This window comes from Heteronotia binoei, chromosome 2 (genome assembly GCF_032191835.1).
Source record: "Heteronotia binoei isolate CCM8104 ecotype False Entrance Well chromosome 2, APGP_CSIRO_Hbin_v1, whole genome shotgun sequence".
Classification (NCBI taxonomy): domain Eukaryota; kingdom Metazoa; phylum Chordata; class Lepidosauria; order Squamata; family Gekkonidae; genus Heteronotia; species Heteronotia binoei.
Window position 1 is genome coordinate 158,606,590 of NC_083224.1, and position 20,041 is coordinate 158,626,630.

Sequence of the window (20,041 nt, forward strand, 5' to 3'; positions counted from 1 at the left end):
GGAATGGCTCCATCCCCCAAATCCCCAGATATTTCCTGAATTGGGCCTGGCAACCCTACTGGGGAGGGGCTCCCTACATGTGCAGAAAAATCTGAAATAAAAAAAAAAAAATCTGAAATAAATCTAAAATAAAAATAAACCAATGCTCTTACTGGATGAGTAGTTGGAGAACGCCGGCAGCCAGGCCCAGAGGTGGAGAAAGATTCCAGTAACTATGCCAGGTCCAGCCATGGAAGATGGTGGCAGCTGTGTTGGGCTTAGCCATGGTGACAGAAGACACTGGCATCCACACTGGCCTCAGTAGTACAGAGGACACCACCAGCTGGACTGGTTTTGGCCATGGCAGTGGAAGACATTGGTGGCTGTGCTGGGCTAAGCAGTGGCAGTGGAGAATGCAAGCAACCACCCAGGCCTGGCAGAGACAGCAGGAGACCTTGAGCTGATTACTAGCTGCACCTGGCATTGAACTGGGGGAAATATGGAATTTCCTCCATGAGTGTCTCCCCGCCCTCCATGAGTCTTTTCCCCCACACTGAGCCAAGTGAGAAATTAGCAGTGATTGGGGTAGGGATCCCCTCTGCAAGGGTCCCTGCTTGTACTTATAATATGTATTCTGAAAGGTGTTCAGTATTATCAGTGGGAGGGGAACAAAAAATCCGCATGATAAAGGTAATGCTTTTCATCAGATAAAGAAGGTTAAAGAATCAGAATACCTACCTAAACTGAATAGCACCAAAAATTTGAGACACACGAACTCTCGTTGATCGAACTGCAGAGATCGTAGTTTTGATACTAGCTCTTGTGCATGGCTCATAAGATTGTTGAGTGTGGCTCCTGCTTGTGAAGCTATTACTGAGTAATCCACCTGTAAAAGAATAGATATTTCTGTAGGGTCATCATAACTGGATATATTACTGTTATTAGTTCACATAGTTGGTTAAATAGTTTATTGAACCCCCTAATTATGCTCAGAGCTATTGAACCTTCATCTTGTTTACTCTTACCATTATTTTGTGTTCTAGGTCTGCATTATTCCCATTTTATAGATTGGTCATGGAGACAAACCAACCTGCCCACAGCTAATCGATGAATATTTGGCTGAGCAGGAAATGGAATCCAGGATTTTCCAGTTCAACTGCAAGACCAGATCCTTTGAAACACATTGGCCTCCATAGAACAGATTTCCACATGAAGCATAAAGTATAAATGGGCAGACAGATGTCTAATGCCATTTTACTTCACATCATAATATATCAAAATATTTTTCTGCAGAATGGGCTCATCTATTCAACTGTCAGTCATCAATGGTTTGTTAACACAAACATGTTCATCACTTGATGACTGAAACACCAGCGGATGACTAGCATTTATGATAGCGCCACAGAGAACTTTCACCTCAAGCACAATTATTTTCAGTGCATCATTTATACATTCAATCACACTAGATAAGACTCTTGGAGATCTGCGACATTGCACACAATGCTGACTTTAGAAAGTTTTTTTTATTAAAGAAGAAAATATCAAACTGGGCCTCTGAACAATCAAGCATCCACACACAGCCCACACGAGATGCTGTGTATCATCATTATCCCCAGATTGCAGATGGGGAGGGTAGGCGGAGAGAATAGTCACTTGTCTCAAGGCCAAACTAGTTGTGATAGAAGAATCCATGTGTATTTATTCTATTGTCTACCTATTCGTGCGGAAAGCAGGGATTGGGTGTGTCTATTTTTATTGCAAAAAATAGAACCTACATGTGAAAGAAGCTAATTCTTTTCCCTTCTGCCACTTTACCTTAGTCTGCACCATTGCTTTAAATGTTTTACTTATGTTTGATATATATACCAGAGGTGAGCTTGCCTTGAAAGGGAATACTTTTAACAGTGGAGTACAGTAAGGAAGACAGGGAGGGGACAGGGTTTAATTCCCCTTGTCTATATGCTCTGTTGACTGTAAAAATTATACCCCCATCTGCTACTGCTTCCCATGTTGCCGGGTCCCTCCTGGTAACTGGCAGGGGATGGGAGGACTTACAAGGAGCAGAGGGAGGCCCAGCCAATATTGCATCTACGTTACTTCCAATGTGACTCGGAAGTAACATTTTCACACAGTGACATTGGGATGATGCTCTGGTATTTGGGCAAAAATTCTATGGTAAATTTGGCCTCTACCAGAGCATTGCCTTAGCATCTCTAATGTGATGATGTTGCTTCCAGTCAGAAGTAATGTAGTCAGAAGTGATGTAGTCATGTCACTGCAACATTGACTGGGCCTTGCTCTTTTTCCGGGTAAGTTCCCCTCACTGGCCAGCTGATCGGTGGTGGGACCTGGCTGTGGGGAACCCCCACCTCTACCAGGTGGTCTGGCAACTAGAAATTAGCTGGGCATGTTAATAGATTTAGATGCCTCCATTATAGATAGTTCAGCCCTTTGGCTACCTAGATAGGGTTGCCAAGTCCAATTCAAGAAATATCTGGGGACTTTGGGGGTGGAGCCAGGAGACTTTGGGGGTGGAGCCAGGAGACATTAGGGGTGGGGCCAAGATCAAGGCTGTGACAAGCATAATTGAACTCCAAGGGAGTTCTGGCAATCACATTTAAAGGGACGGCACACCTTTTCAATGCCTTCCTTCCATAGGAAATAATGAAGAATAGGGGCACCTTCTTTTGGGGCTCATAGAATTGGATCCCCTGGTCCAATCTTTTTGAAACTTGGGAGGTATTTTGGGGAGAGGCACTACATGCTATACTAAAAATGTGGTGCCTCTACCTCAAAAAACAGCCTCCCCAGATACCCACGGATCAATTATCCATGATTTTCTATGGGAATACCATAGGGAATAATAGAGTTCTCAGCAGACATTTCCATCCCCTCCCCCCGCTTTCTGACGACCCTGAAGCGGGGGGAGGGTCTCCAAACTGGGGGATCCCCGGCCCCCACCTGGGGATTGGCAACCCTAATTTTAGGCCACACCATCTGGGATAATCAAATGCAAATTGAAGTGGATTTAATTGTGAAGGGGCCTGTTCTGCACCACAATGTGACCTGCTTACACCTTACAGTGTGGAGGATATGCCCCTTTGGTTGCATTTCTCCTCTGACATGCACAATATCCTAGTTCAAGCTAGAAAGTTTTCTACCAGGTGCTCATATTCCAGGAAGAGAGTCCAGTTTAAGTCCACAGCCTCGTGCAAATGGCTATCTCCTTTTACCTGCCCTTTAGTTCAGGTCTTAGAGTACCTACTCTCCCTGATACATAAGGAGTTAACTGTGTCTTTAATGAGAATGTTCTGCTTCATCCCAGCCTGGACTTTCCTCCAAAGGTGATCTCTAAGTTTCACCTGGCACAGGAAATGGTGTTGCTGGGTTTTTTTTCCATCCCCAAGCTCTAAGGCCAAGAAAGTCCTACATACATTGTTACCCAAATTAGAGATCTCCAAATTAAATGGGGGAATTAGTATAATTGGAGGCAAACAAGAAGGGGTAACTCTGAAAATGAACCAGACTGAAGTACAACAGAAAAGGTATTTTATTACAAAAAAGAAAACAGCAAAAAACATACATGCAGAGCACATGGGGAACACACACCTAAGAGGAAGATAAAATGACACAGCAGGGAAACTGATTTGAGGAAGGCAATATTTACCAAGTCTTGGAGAAGTGAAGTCTGCGGAAGGCAGCAAGAGAAATGGCCAGCATTTCCCAGAGCGAAGGAAGCCCACAGACCATGGGGGTGCAGCGTTTAATGCCGAGAGAACACACACCTGTATGAGGTAGAGTGTGTCTAGTTTTAGGGAAATTATTTCTAAGGTGGTCTGACGTGTGTGCCCCTAAAATAATATATTGATTGGATATCCCAAGGGTAACTAAGACCTAGGGAAGTTTGTGACACTTTACATGACTAGGGCTGAAGACGCCTAAATGCAGGAGGCGAATCTCTGGGGTCTGCAAGTGCAGTGGCGCTTTCCGAAGGGCGAGGTACCTGCCTGGCACAAAGGTGTCGCAGCGTCAGTTGTAGAGCATCCCCAGGTGCAGCGGGCGGCCCAGGGCCGGCAGCTCGTTGTCCTGCGTGGCCTGGAAGGGCATGGCCGCCGCGCCGTCCAATGAACCCGGGAGCAGAGCCGGCGGCGGGGAGGGGGTCCGACGAGTCCCGCCCAAGGGCCGGCGAGGGGATCGAGGCCACCAGCCATCTACGCTGCGCTGGGCGGGGGGCTCTCCCCGGGCGACAGAAAGGCCAGCAAGTCCCGTCGGCTTGGCTCTCCTCTGGCCCAGGCCGGCCAGGAGGCAAGCAGGGAGGCGGCCCGGAGGAGGGGGTGGGCGGGCAGCCGCCCCTTCCTTCCTTGCTCCTCCCGTGCCCGTCAGAAGCGGGAACAGGTTTTGGGAAAGGCCTCCCTTCCTAGATGGGGCGGGACTGGGCGCTAAGCTGGCAGCCGCGCCTCCCCTCCTCTCTTCAGAGGAGGACAGCGGCTCCTAACCGCCCACCCCCGGCAAGGAAGGCTGCAGTGGTCTTGCCCTGGGACCCGCTCGCAGAAGAGGCAGGACCCAGCTTCCCCCCCGCTTTTCAGAGGAACTTGCGCCCCCCCAAGCCCTCTTTTTTTAGAGGAGAGGAGGTCGTCGCCTCCCCCCCCCAAATACCGTCATGCCCAACAGCCTGGAGGAGCAGCTACGGTGAGATGGGGCGGCTCGCCCCGCTCCTTGGCGCCCTTCCCCCCCGCTTCCATTTTCTTGGGGAGCGGGGGAAGAGGCTGAAAAACCTGGGGTCCCCCGGCAGAGCAGGAGGGTTGGGAAGCCTATACCTAGACCTATTTATGTATTAAAGTGTTTATATCCTGCCTTTCTCTTGTGGCTTTGGTAGCTTACAATTCTAAACTAAAACCATATATAATATTGTAAGACCCTCATAATAGATTCAAGGGCAGCTTCTATCCAAGTGCCGTGGTTAAGCTAAATGCAGGGTTATGAATGGTTATGTGTTTTTAGATGCATTTAAATGGTCTATGTATATGTCCTTTTGTGGATGTTGATGTGTTGGTATGTTTGTGGAAGAGCACCTCATTTCATTGCTCTCATTTTCTTTTTTGAGAACAATGACAATAAATTTATCTATCTATCTATCTATCTATCTATCTATCTATCTATCTATCTATCTATCTATCTATCTATCTATCTATCTATCTATCTATCTATCTATCATCTATCTATCATCTATCTAGCAAATAAACACCCTAGCAAATAAAAAGCCTTACAGTGCCTCCTAAAAATTTCTAAGGAAAGTAATCTTCTCAGGGAACCTGTTTCACAAGGAGAAAGGAAAAGGCTCTGGTAGATGAAAGTCCTGAGAAGGAAAAGGCTCTGGTAGATGAAAGTGGAAAACTTTACGTGGACAACCAGAAGGTGACAGCTTGAAAGCTATAAGTAATGGACAACGATATATGAGGAGCGGCAGTCCTTCAGATATGTGGATCCTAGGCCTGAAGGGCTTTAAAGATCATAATTACTATCTTGAATGAAACTTGGAAGCACACTGGCAGTCGGAGTAGCTGTGTAAAAATAGGCAAGATATGTCCTTGTTGGCTAGCCACTGAGAATAATCAGGCTGCCACATTCTGAACCAAACAGCAGTTTCTCAGCCATCTTCAATGGCAGCTTCACATACAACATGTAACAGCAGTCCCATTGCAAGATTATAAATATACGGATTAGCATGGCTAAATTGAGCCTAAAAAAGGGGAATGTTGATGAAGTAGATGCAGCTGATAGAAAACATTCTTGGGCACTGTGCTTGTCAAATAGCAAGTTGGGGGTCCATGAGTCACAGTTGTTGGGGTTCCTTCTTTCATTATGCACATTTATTTTTATCACCAGGGAAAAACTCACAAGAAAGCTACAGCTAATTCTTGATCTTTAAGGGGTATTCCTATTTACATATGCATACTTTCCATTTTAGATCTTCACTTTAAAATGTAGATCTATGCCTAAAAAATGCCATGTGTGAAGAATAGTTGGAGACCATCAAGGGTTTCAGGGTATAACAATTTTTTGTTGGTCTCTAAGGTGCTCCTGGACTCCAGTCTAACTCCAATAAAAGATTCAGGCTATAAGCTTTGGCAGGGAACTTTGACTTTTGAAAGCTTATACCATGAACTATTGCTGGTCTCTAAGGTACTCCTGGGCAGGGCTGGTGCCAGGGTTTTTGGTGCCCTAGGCTGCTGACCCCCTCACCCCTGCAGCAGTGAGGGTGGCGCAGCAAGGGAGGGCAGAGTCTGAGCACACCCATCACTGTGCCACCCCCACTCAGCCTTCCCAGGTCTGTGCTTCTGTTGGAAGCACAGACCTGGGAAGGCTGAGTGTAGGCAGCAGGATGTGCATGTGCTTGGAGGCATGCATACCCTCCCTGTGTGCACCCCACCGCCCTGGTGCCCCTTCCTCCTGCAGCCACTGCCTGCCTGCCTGCAGCACTCCTGGGAGGCAGTGAGGTGAGGAGGGTGGTGGAGAGGTGGGCAGCAAGGGTGAGCACAGTGGGAAGGGGCATGGAGGGGGTGCCCACACAGGGAGGGGGTGCCCACCACCAATTCTTGCAGCCACATGGCACCACGTGGCACCCTAGGTGGTTGCCTACCTAGGTGGTTGCCTACCAAATACTTGAAGAAGTATTTGGCTTTGAAGAAGTATTTGGCTCAGTGGTAGAGCATCTGCTTGGTAAGCAGAAGGTCCCAGGTTCAATCCCTGGCATCTCCAAAAAAGGGTCTAGACAAATAGGTGTGAAAAACCTCAGCTTGAGACCCTGGAAAGCCGCTGCCAGTCTGAGTAGACAGTACTGACTTTGATGGACCGAGGGTCTGATTCAGTATAAGGCAGCTTCATATGTTCATATGTTTAGCCTACTGGGATGCGCTGGCCCTGCTCATGGGCTCGAATCTGTTCTATTGCAGACCAACATGACTACTCTCGAAAAATCTGTGAAGATACGCTCATCCATTTTATCACAGCAGCTACTTTTTGGTAATCTCCATTTTCCTTATGGAGTTTATCAAAACATTCTGGTTTTTGTCTACTAGGTCAAATATGATAACAATATATAAAGCACTAAAAAAAGAACTACTAAGCCACCGATCCAAGTTATGGTTATAACTAAACTATCTCTTATGACAATATTTAATGCTAATTTTAACATAGCAAACCATTAAATAAATATAAAAAAAAATAAACTGTCATGTTCCAGGAATACCCTAAATCAACTTCACTCCTATGTGATAGTCTGTGCCGAACAGGAGACCTTGTGGTGTAGATGTTGTCCTCCTTTTGAAAATTAGACAACTAGCTCTGCAATCCTATACAAAATTCCTCCAGTCTAAGACCATTGAATCCAACAGGCTAAGCTGCACTAAGTCTGCACAGGATTGCACTGCGTGGCAGGGAATTCAGTTTGCAGGGCAAGGTGCATAACCTTGCAGTACATCCTCTGCTTCCAAATTATCTCTTATGGGTCCACCTCAGATGTAATCATCTTTTCAATAAATAAAGACATAAAACTGAGCTTGTAACTTGAGCAAATGATCTTTTAGGAACCTGCCATTTTACAACTCTCCCTGGATGGCTGCTAGCTTATTGTTATGAAAAAGTTTGATCACTGTAAAGACATCTCATTCACAGCCAGATTTTCCCTCTGTGATTTGCTGGGAAAATGTGAAGGGAGGGGAGAATAAAGCCCTCTTGGTGAAGTAACCAATTGTAGTTTGTACAAGGGAAGGGGGGAAAAAACCCACAATCCTCACTTCATAATAATAAGTTAAGATGTTTGGATGAATCTCATGAATATCCTAGTCTCTCCAGCTGCAATGATAACCTAATGGGAAACCCCAGTAGATAGATTCTCCCACCCACCACTACAGAGGGCTCTCAGGCAACCAGTTCCTCTTTCAGATGCATTTAATATTTGCAGAGCCAGCAGATTTGTCTGGGAGGCAAGTCTTCATCTGCCACTCACCCAGAGCCGACTGTATTAAATTTTTATATTTATTGACATTTCATTACCATAATTGACTGCACTTGGTTCCCTAGTAGAAGGCACAGGGATGCCTCCTAAGCAGGAGAATTGGTCCCTTGAGTCAGATTTGCAATTAAAAACAAGGCAGAATGGATTTTTTTATTGTGTAAATATGATGAGTTGAATTTTCAGCTTTAACTAGAGAATACTGAGCACCGAGAAAACCTTTTTTACGGGTGAGCAAAATTATGAGTCAGTGGAAAGACGACCCCCAAAGGTGTCAATCAGTTTATATAAACTCAACTGTGCATGAAAAAGCCCCTGTTAATGTCTCTTACAGAGGGAAAAAAAAGAGTGTTCTTATTAAAGTGAATATTATCTTCTCTACTTAGCCTCTGTGCTACTCACTGTTTTGGAAAAAGGCAGGCCTTTGAGCTTAAATTCACAAGAAAAAATAAGTGTGCTTGGTTTGAATACTGAGATTGCAATACAAAATAATATTATCCAGATTTTTTAGGAAGTCTACATGACTATGTGTAGCATTATATCAATGTGACCCTAGGTCAGCCATATGAATGGGCAGAAACTGGGAAAATGTGGTTTGGTTCATGGTTTGTGATGTGTGTGGTTTACAAACCCAGTCCATCACAACTTTTTTGTGCTATATGAACTGTTTCTGCTTAAGTTGATAGCTGTATGAGCAGCACTAATTAGATACATAAACTGGTTCAGTTAGTATCTGATGTGGTAGCCCCCAATGTGCTAGAGACACCAAGCTCACAGGGAATCTCCAGATGACTCTCCTCTACCTGCCTCCATGTGCCAGTGAGGATTGGATTTATAGGGTCAAGTCACCCTCCCCCAAAGAACATGCCCTCAGGAAAGTGCTTTCTGAGGAAACGAGTGCAGGTTCAGGAGTGTATAGAATGGTTCCTTTGCCAAACTCACAGTGGTCTCTGGTTGACTCTCCTCTACCTGCCCTCCAAGTTTGGTGAGGATTGGATTTATGGGGTTTGAGTTACGGCCCTCCAAAGAAGGTGACTCATTCATTGTTTCCAATGGACTGTCAAACCAGAGAATCTCTTAGTAGAAACTGAAAAGGGGGGGGGGATTTTTGCAAGCCCAGCTGAGCCAGTGCAATGTGCCCAGCAGAACCAGTGCTACTGCAAACCCAACAGGGCTACAATCAAGCCAGGAAAGTGCTTTTGGGGAAAATGTCAAGTACAGGTTAAAATATATATAAAGGAATGGATACCCTGCAAGCTACACAAACCAAAACACACAGGGAACCTCACCCTGATGCCTGCTGGTCTACAAACTCTCAAAGTTGGGGGCGGATTACATTTCTGGGATCCCAGTTATGGACTCTGAAAAGGTCTCCCCAGCGCTCTCTCTGGAAAAGCCAGCTGCAGTTTCAGGAGTCTATAGAACTAATCAGGAACAAGCCAGTGACACTAAACTCACAGGGAAACCTCACCTGGACAGTCCCTCCAGTCAGACACTGGAAGCAAGGCAAGCACCCCTTTTATGCTCACAGCCTCCCAAGTCTCCAAAGGCAGGTTCTGAAGGATGAAGGCAGACATCCCCAGAGTTTCAACAGGTGGCTCTTCAAAGTTACCCCACGGCAGCTTATCATTCACCCCAGCACCACCAGACCAGTGGAAACCAGAACTTTCCATTTAATGTGATTAGTGATGCAATGACAGAAAGGCAGACATGAGAAGAGACTTCTAACAGGTGCTCTCCAAATTTACCCCATATCAATTTGTTGGGAAGGGTACTCAAGCCCCACCAGATCAGTGGAAATCAGAGTTTTCATTTAGAGTGATCATGGAGTAGGTGTTGTGTTATGAGGCAGATGTTGTTTCATGAGGTAGGTGTTGGGTGAGGGAGTCCACCCCCCAGCTAAGGCAGCCATCCTCCCACCCAAGCAGCAGGGGTGCAACCCACAGGCTGTGAGAGGAGGAGGAATGGGAGGAAACAGAGGGGGACAACAGGTGGACTGGATCTTACCATGTGAAGTCCAGAGAGGGGTAGCCCAGCAGGGGAGAGGTTGACCTTGAGGAAGGCTAATTTGTACACCCTTGTCGAGTACAGGTGGGAATGCTGGGGGCAGAGAATGTTTCCCATGTGGGAGAACACCTGCTCACTCTGGAGGGCAGGAGAGGAAGCTCATGGCCATGCAAGAGAGGGGGAGGAGCTCAGGGGACTCAGTGAAGTACTCTCTCATCACCACCTCTGCTGAATCCTTTGCCATCACACACCTGGCATCCCTGCCACTGCTGATCTTCCAGTTTACCACTGACAACCAATAGCCTTGGCTGGGCTCTTTGAGGCAGAGGTGGGTCCTCTTGTCCCCCCTCCCCCACCAAGCCTCTTCCTCCTGTCATTCCATCTTGCATGTCTGCTGGCCTGTGGTCTCCACACTTCTTTGCAGAGCTCATGCTCCCATTGCTTGAGCTCATAATTCCAGAGAGCAATTGTATCTTCTATCTGGGAGTCATAGATACAGGCCAGATGTACTCCCCTTGCTTGCAGAGAGGATGTAACCTGGTAGTGATACCCACCTACAACTTCTCTGCCAAGGCCCTGACCCATGGGAGAACAAACATCCCCTAGGGGCCTGGCTGCAGTGTGGAGGCCAGCATCTGGTCCATCCCTCAAATAAGGGGGATGACTTGCCCCAGGCTAGCTGTGTGGTCACAGAGCACATTGCTGGTGTCCTAGAAAGGCTTGAGAACATGCATCCTTTGGGAGGGGTCAGCCAGTCATTGGAGCTGATGATGAGCTCTTCTTCCCCATGCAGTATGGTTATGGAGGAAATGACATCTTGCACTGTTTAGTTTAGTTGATTTATATCCCACCCTCCCCGCCGAAGCAGGCCCAAGGCGGCTCACAAAACTTAATGGAATAACAATAAAAACAGTTAAATTAAACTTTAAAATAAACAATTTAAAACAGTTTAAACAATTTGGTACTAATTCCATATGATTTAGGATGGCATTCAGTGTTCTTCCACTCCACCAAATGTGCAGTAGATCAGTAAGTCCAGGTCCCCCTCCACCCCACAGCAGATGGGCAGACTTGATGCTGCACAAGAAATGGGTGGCCAGGCACTGGTTGCTCTCAAGCAAGGCCCACATCTCAAGAGTGGCAGTGTCCCAGGTGGCCCTAACAGTGTTCCTCAGCCCCAGAGCATCCTTCACCACCAGGTGAAGGATGTGCACCAGGCAGATTATACTTTTGAGGTGCACAGCCTTCATTGCTGCTAGCATGTTGATGCTGGCATCCATGACCATGTAGCTACAGACAATGTTGCCACTGCCCACTCACTCCCCCAGGCTACTCTGTATCATGGTGGCGATGTTTTGCACTATGTGGTCTACATCCATTCCCTGTGAATGGAGCAGACCACTTCGTAGCCTGGTGGCAGGATTGTTCCCTCCTGGGGCTTGGGCTGTGCCCCAACAAATCCAGACAGAGAAAGGTTCCCTGGTTGCCACTAGTGGGCAGTGAGGGAGAGATAGCCATGCTGCTGGCTGCCCCAGAGGTCTGCCATGAAGTGCATGGCTTTTTCCTTGTGCTCTGGAGAGCATACTCTTGACCATTGCCACTGTGGAGCAATTCATGGTAGGCAAGACATGTTGGCTCATTGTCCTCCATGAGGGAATGGAGAACCAGAGAGCCAGGAGTTGTGGCAACTGGCAAAAGGCTGTCCTCCATAAGGGAGAATGGTTGGCCATCTACATCAATAATCTTGTTGACAAGGTGAGTGGCTGCTTCCAGGGCCCTCCATGTAGCCATTCTGGATGGCACTATTGATGTCCCCATGGAGATTTATTAATTTATATATTCAACTTTTAGACTGCCCTCCCCTGAGAGTGACCTCTTGGAAGGTGGCCTGCCTTGATGTCCCACTCAAGGCACCTTGAATTCAGGGAGCATTTCTTGGAGGGGCCTCCTGCTCCTCCTTTGCTTCTCTGTGTTGGGAGGGAGTGGGCCTCTTCTTCCTTCCACTGGCTGCTACTCTTTTCCCTGGTGGCGACATGCAGGGATACACCCTATGGAAGGGGAGGATGCTTTCCCCCTGAATTGCTGTTGTCAAAGACTTCTCCAAAGAGTATTTGAGCAGCGTTAACAACTCTTTATTCTCCATGGAGAGCTCCAGAGATAAATCAGGGGAAGGAGGCTCTGAGACCTCTGATAATGCCCTGCTAAGGGCTGGCTCCAGCGGACTGGCAGGATGGGTTTAGTGTCCAGGCCAAAAGCCTGTGGTATGCAGGGGGTGGAGGACATCTTTCCCCACAACAAGCACTCTTTGCACCTACTTTCACCCTCATGACACAGAGGGGTTGTGTCAAAATCAGGAGGGGTTGGAGGGTATAAAATGTGGGTTCTTAGCCAAAGAACACAGTAGCTAAAACCTCTACTTTGTATGAGCAGAGAGGGTGGCTTAGAGCCCTGAGTCCACCTAATACCACCAAACCCCAGCAGGGGAGAGGAGTTTTCAATCAAAATCTGGGTTCTTAGTCGAACCCACTAGCTAAGCCCCTCTGCTCAGTATGAGCAGAGAGATGGGTTGGCTTAGATCCCTAAGTCCACCTAACTTTCCCAAACCCCAGCAAGGGAGAGGAATCACAATTAAAATAGGGGTCCTCAGCTGAGGAACTCACTAGTGAAGTCCCTCTGCTTGGCATGAATAGAGAGACAGGTGGCTGAGAGCCCTGAGTCCACCAAGACCCCCAAGACCCAGCAGGGTAGAGAAGTTCCCAACAATAAACGAATGTGCTCTGCTACTCTTCTGTTAACAAGTTTCTTGCCTCTCTGTGTTGCTGTGAACAGCCAAGAGAATTGAGTCTGCACTGAGCATATATGCAGCATTCTGATTCCACAAAGCAGAATGGGAGCTCTGTTACTGGCAGTCAGCAGTGCTTGTTAAGCTTTGTAAAACTCCTATTGGAGTTTCCAAGGTTGGAGGATTCTGTGTCTGTTGCCTTGGAGTTTTGTAAACAGTTTAATTGAGCTGATACAGTCTGCCTGAAAATGTAATCATTGACAAACTACCTTGAACAGCACTGAAGTTCATAAAATGTTCGTGCTGGGTGCCCTTCCACAAACATCTCTTTGCGAACCATGAACTAGCCAAAATTCTTGATGAACTTTTGTTTGTGAGCTGATTCGTGCCTATCCCTACTCAGCCACACTCCAAATGTCCACACTCAAGACAGGGACAGCCCGGGCCTCATTTTGGGCAGGAGCTCACAGGAGCAGAGCTCTAGAACCTCTAGATTTTATTGTTCTCTTTCTTTCTTACCCCCCTCCCCCAATATTTACTTTTGGGCCCCATTGGTCAAAACCTCTGTGATAATTTTGCCGAACTCTAAGATTTGACAAACTTTCTAATATTTTGTCTCACAAAAAAAGGGAAAATAACAAAACCATGTAAAGCAGACAAATGGAAATTTTCATCATGCCACTGTGGCCGCAAAGGAGAAAGTAATTTAAAAATACGATGGGAGTAAGGTTTTATTATGACAGTTATAATTCAAGAAACATTTTAAGGTAGATGCACCTTCCGGTGATGCCAGGAATGCATGGCACATGCAAATGAGTTGTGCTAATGAGCTCCGGCACCACTTTTTCTACAAAATGACCCCTGAATCCCCCTATCCAGAGACTTGTGCATTTGAGTCATAGTTCAACATAGATTGTGTTCTCATTTCCTTTGTCCCACTTTTGTCTGATATAGGTTTTTCAGGTGCTGAAAACAGCTGCACTGTTTTGATAATGACATGAGATAATAATGTGACAAAAGGATGAGTACATTCATAGGCAACTGTGACACTTAACAAATGATTGTCTTTCCTTGCTACAAGTCTGTAGCTAATGTGGTTCAAACAGTAGGCTGTGTTAGAGTCAGTTGCAACCTATGCCTGGCTAACAATGGGAGCTCTGTTATTGGCAGCTAGCAGTGTAGAGGCAACAAGCTTCCCCCTCCCATGAAAAACCTCCATGCAGTTGTGATCCCACCCTACTTTATGACCTATCACAAACAATGAAGTCCTGTATGCTGACCCAAACCTACATGGTTGCAGCTTTATTTAGTGGCCGAAAGTGCCATCAAGTCACAGCTGAGGGCTTCTATTGGTGAAAAACTCATGGGGTTTTCAAGGCAACTGTTCAGAGGTTGTTTGCCATTGCCTGCCTCTGTCTCATGACCCTGGTATTCTTTGAAGGCTTCCCACCCAAATACTAGCCAGGGCTGGCCCTACTTAGCTTCTGAGATCTGATGAGATCAGGCTAGCCTGGGTTATCCAGGTCAGGAGTGCAGCTTTAGTTAGAGAGTCCAAATAGCATCAAAACAACATATTCAGAATCTCTTTGAAAGTCTTATATGCATAAACTGTAGAAAGCAGATTGAGCTGGGGATTTCTCATCCACTTAGGGATGTAAACCAGCACTCTGATCCAGCTAGGCCCCATATGTATGTAGGAGCATGCTTCTGCACACATATGGCGCATAGCTGGGGTATACGTTTGTACTGAACTATCTCCCCCCTTTGAGGCTGAAGAACTCTCAGAATGATCCTAGAATGACCCCAGGATGATCCTGCCTTACACCCTTTGAGTTTCTTTCAAGACCATGGAAATGTCATTTTTTTGCAATTCAGCAGAAAATGGGGGAAGTTCTTGGCATTCATTGAGGAAGACAAGTGGGAAAATATGAGAGTTCAATTTATATGAGAATTCTAGAAGGTTGTGTAGAAATCAGTAACTGAAAATTTGCTAAGAAGCACAATACAAAGAACTTTTTAATGTTATCTAACACCGTAGAAATTAAATGGAATTTATGAGACTATAAAATGGTCCAATTAAAGATGAAATGTTAGATTAAGATTTTCTGCAGCTGCAGTGGTTATGCTCAGCTATTATGAAATAAAGGAAAACAATTCTTAAAGTCATTCTTGAAATGACAGCTAGGACCTTCCAGTGGAGTCTGTGGTTCTGCTGAATGACTGAGAACATATTAAAGATAAGGCTTTGATTATGAATCCTTTTGTGGCAACTAAGATCATAACTCTGTAAAACCCCCAAGAATTTTCATCCAAGGTCAGATTAAAAAGTCATATTGGAAGTAGATGTGGACAAGTTTATTGTACTGGTGCATCTGAGAGCCAAGCTCGATGGCGTTCTCTTGACTGCCATGAGGAGGTTGCTGCCATTTTAAAGTCATTTTTAAATGGTGCAAGGAACATGGCATTCTTGTTCACCCCTACACCATTTCAGATGCTGAAACAGCTGTGGGTGGGTGTGCAGCCATTTGGGTACTTGATAATATGGTGGGGGGGGGGGGCGGGGAGAGAAAGGCTGCGCTGCAGACCAGATCAGGCCCTCATGGCAGGCACAGCTAAAATGGCAGTGGCATCCTCATAGCAGCTTTAGTTTGGCCCTGAACCAGGGGAAAAGTTTATGCTTAGGGATGCTGTGAACTTGTTTGGCAGCTAAACATCCCATTTTCAACAGCCACAATCAATTGTGAGCCAAGCCTCCTGCCATCTGACTTGAACAGATGCTGAGCAGCTTTGCAGTTGTGCAGTAGCTACAATGGTGGAGTTTCATTCTTTCTGTATTGTGAACATTCAAAGCTGGGGGAAGTGAAATGGACTGGCAAAATGGCTCACAGTCATTTCAATCTCACCGCTGATGGGCAGACCCACCCCACCGTTAGGTTGAAATGGCTGGCAGCCATTAAACTCATACATACTGCTCCTGCCCCCAAAGCGAATGGATTAAATGGCTGCCCTGGTGAAAGGGGGAAATGAACTCATTGGACCAGCTCAGTTCAGATGGGGGCCTTTTAGCTCAGTTTGGGGTTCAGTTTGGGCTAGCCTGGGTTACCTGAACTGGGTGTTTTAGATTTGTGCCCATCCTTAGGATCATATCTATTATTTTCCCAAACTGTGCATGTTTACTACTGCCACTGCCTGTCCAGCATATCAACAACTATATTAATATCACTGCAGACTGCTTAGATAAACACTGAATTGTATGTTTTTTTTTTTTAAAAAAATACTGCACTTATTTAGTACTGATTTATATAATTTGTGACTGATTTTACTGTCTCTTTAAACAATCTCTTGCTGAACAGAGTAGAACTCATTTGGTTATGTGATTGCATTATATTGCACTTTTTGGAAGAAATGAGCTGAAGCAACCTGCTGAACAGCTATGAACAGGCTGACAACAAATAAGACATGAGCAGAACAGGCAGGTGTTCAAACATCCCTAGAGGATCTCCGGCTTCCTTAAGGCTGAGTGGAAATGCATATGTACAAATAACCTCAATAATATGAACTTAAATGAACACCAAACAGTAAGACTTAATAAACAAACAAATATATAAATACAGTGTTCGTAATTGCTGGCTGGCTGATTGGTTTGCTCAGTCTTTAAATAAATGGAAGCTGAGTAGTGTGCAGTGATGACAGATCTTTCTGTCAAGGGAACAGGATTCCCATCAGGATCTGTGGCTTGCTTAGGCTAGAGTCTTATTTTGGAACTAGTGTAATACCAAAACATGTGACATTACAATGACTACCCATAACGCTGTACTATTTGAATGCATGGAATGTAACCCACTGAACAGGCTTGAGCTGTTCACTAACAGCCTATTGTTTGACAAAAACTTTGCTTGCAACCGATGAGCAGAACATGAGCTGACCTTGGGGGTGTTTGACTATCCCTAGTAATAATGATGAGACACAATGTTGCTACAAAAGTGATGTCCGTTCATTAGGTACTAGAATAAACATTTTCATACAGTAGGGGATGAAGGGCATTTATTTTCAGTTTTGAATGATTAATGATCCATGTGATAAATTAATGCTAAGGAGTGTTTTGTTGTTGCTGCAGATTTGTACACTGCTAATCAAAGTCTGTATTCCTATATATGAATGGGTACCTGCTTAGGCCAGAGTCCTATCTTGGGAACTAGTGTTATACCAAAAGATGTGGCATTACAATGGCAGGGAATCAGCAGACAGGTGTGATCATGAATTAACTCCTTAGGCCTTCCCTAGTCTAGTAGTTAAATTCTTGTTAAAATGATTAGTCAGTAACACAAATTTAGTCCTCTGCAAACACAAATTTGCACAAATAACAAGGAGCATTTTAAGGAGGCGTTTTAATGACTGCAAATGACTGTTTATTTTCAATACTATACAAACATACTTTTGGAACAAGCACAGAACTTCCATGCATTTGGAATGGAAATGGGTTCATCCTAGAGAGGGGCAGCAGGTATAGTGAAATCAGTTTTCATTAAATTAATTAAAATTATGATGACGATGCCTGTCATTTTAACATGATGTGCCAATAATGGAAGATAATGAATTAAGTTGCCAGCAGACCTTTCCCACCGGATGGCAATATGGAGGTTGCTAATTAGTTCTAATATGCAAATAGTAAAACTGATACCTCTTCAAAGTGCTATAAAACATCTTACATGTTTATTAACCATCAGTGCTTTATGAAAAGAAAATGTGAGTCGCAATTTCCTGTGCTTGTTCCTTTTTCTATAGTAGCCCTGTAAGGATATAGCATGCATATATATGGAAGAGAGATATAAGAAGACTGCATAGTTTGAGAGGATTTGCCCCTGCCCTCTAGCGGAGGTAGAAACAACAGGACATGTCTTTTTCTGCTACCCCCTCTATAAACAAATTCAAGATAACACAATTCTTTCCCATATTGACAGTCCTGTGGTAGGGGCAGACCAGATATGCTTAGATAAATTATTAACTGATAAAATCTCAGTTATTACCAAGCTAACTGCTAGATTCTGTGCACAGACGATCAAAGTGCACAATAAATTTCAGTCCTGCCCTTTTGAGCCTTGACTTAGATTTCGTCACAAGGTCTACTATATAGTTCTTGATTTTTAGATTCCAAAGTTCAAATTTTAAATATGGTTATCTAAGATATTACTTTATGTATTTTATATTTTATTATCTTTTTACTATAAAATTTTATATATAGATTTTTTTTTGCTATTTTTTCTATTTTTATTTTAACTGGAGCTTAACTTGAATATCTGTATACCTGATAATGTTTTTGTCAGTTGGATCTGGTCGCTGACCGTAATAATAAAACTGAACTGAACATGCATATTTAAGGACCATGTACACAGAGAGGAGTGGGATTTTGCCTATGATTCCCTTTCCCAGATATTTTTGGTTGTAAGAAATAGAAGGCAATTATGGCATACATAAATCACTGTACTTTCAGTACTCAACACACACCTCTTTTAAAAATGTGTGCAGAATAATCAGTGTGAAAACTGACCACTGGCACATGGCAGGGGGAACCTGTTGCAATTATGTGCATGTTACACACACATTCATGACTTTTTAAAAAAATGGGGTGAAGAAAAATGCATGCATGCTACTTGATTTGGTTTTAAAATAGCGATGATGGTGATGGTGATGATGATGATGATGGAGGGGCCATGGTTCAATAGTAGAGCATCTGCTTGGCAAGCAGAAGGTACCAGGTTCAGTCCCTGGCATCTCCAGTTGAAAGGACCAGCTAGCATTTCTATGTTAGGGTGCCTGAATGATTGAATGATGAAATGTGACAATGGGTCTATATGGGCCTATAGCATTCATAATGAGTCCAGCATGGAACACCATGTATCTGGAAGTGTTGGCTCATCTGCAAGCAGGGTTGCAATAACTCCAGGTGGGGTCTGGAAATCTCCAGACTACAGAGATCAGTTCCCCTGGAGAAAATGGCTGCTTTGAAGGGTGGAATCTATGCCATTGTATCCTGCTGAGGTCTCTCCTGTCCTCAAACCCCTCCCCCAGGCTCCATCCCCCCCCCCCCCCGATCTCCAGGAATGTTCTAATCTGGAGTATGCAATCCTATCTGCAAATTACAAAATAGATCTCTGATCACTTCCTTCCTACACAATAAATTGATGAAAAATCTGTGGAGGAGAGTGGACTCTAGACAGTGGTCTCCAGTCTGTATCTGCTAACGTAAAGTAAACTTCTAGCTCCCTCTCTTTGCCATTATAGAGCAAAGAAAGTGGGACAAGATTCTCATCTGACTCAGAGCCTGACATCAACAATGGCATGGAAACAACAAGGAAGATTGAGAAGGTGGGTAACTAGCACTGAATGTTAGCACCTGGTATGGTGTGATGTGATGTGGAAGAGGCAAAAACACCACACTGCAGGAGCAGTTGAGAAAGTAATGTGTAGCACATAAAGGAACATTGTCAAACTATTGTTCTAGTCTATTTCATAAGGGACCAGCTTGTTGCATACATGCCTCAAACTGCACAAAGAAACAGGATCTGTGGTTCACACAGGTGGAGTTAGGGAGGGCCTGCCCTCTTGACTGCTTCTCTAGAACCGTATTACTGACTGGTTCCTGGCTTGCTAGACTCATGGAGCCATAGTTGGCTGTATGAGTACTGTGATATGAATGTATTGGGGAAATTTTGTCCAAGTTGTCTTATTTGATTTCCCTACAGTTTACCCCTTTATTTATCAGAAAAGACCTATGATTGATGCATTGCAATGATTAGCAGTGACTCATGTTGTGGTGGAGTAGAGAGGTACTAAATAGGTTGTTTCCTTGATCTCAGCCTATGCATGTTTTATTCCTTCTATTACTCATTATTCCCTCTGTTTCTCAAAATTCCTTCTATTATTATTCATTCCTTCAGTTACTCAAAGTTCAACGTTGATGGAGGAAAGTCTTTGGAGCATTTCAAGGGTAAGTCCACCAACTATACAGTGACAAACAGCATCAGCAACTGGCCTAAGGCCATGGCTGGAGACAGCCCACAAGGGCAAGGCCCAAGATGAAGTGGGTTCAAGTAGATATAATTTTTGATTGAACTCGAGGCCGCATCTCTGCCCGAGTTACAAAAATTTCAATTTCTAAATGTATCCAATGATTTGTAGTCAGCGTTCTTAAACCCAGGGCCTCATTGTCCATGATTAAATGGTCTGCTTTGTCTTTGCAGCTCACATTCATTTACAGG

General features: G+C 44.7%; 1 protein-coding gene across 2 annotated transcripts in view; it reads right to left on the reverse strand.

Moving 5' to 3' along the window:
- The window catches only part of NR5A2 (nuclear receptor subfamily 5 group A member 2), a 183,835-nt gene that overhangs the window by 54,249 nt on the left and 109,545 nt on the right, over positions 1-20,041 (reverse strand). For both annotated transcript variants that reach the window (XM_060232348.1, XM_060232347.1), the window contains exon 6: positions 718-865. In XM_060232348.1, coding sequence (XP_060088331.1) covers positions 718-865 — 148 coding nt within the window. The remainder of the gene's footprint in view (positions 1-717; positions 866-20,041) is intronic.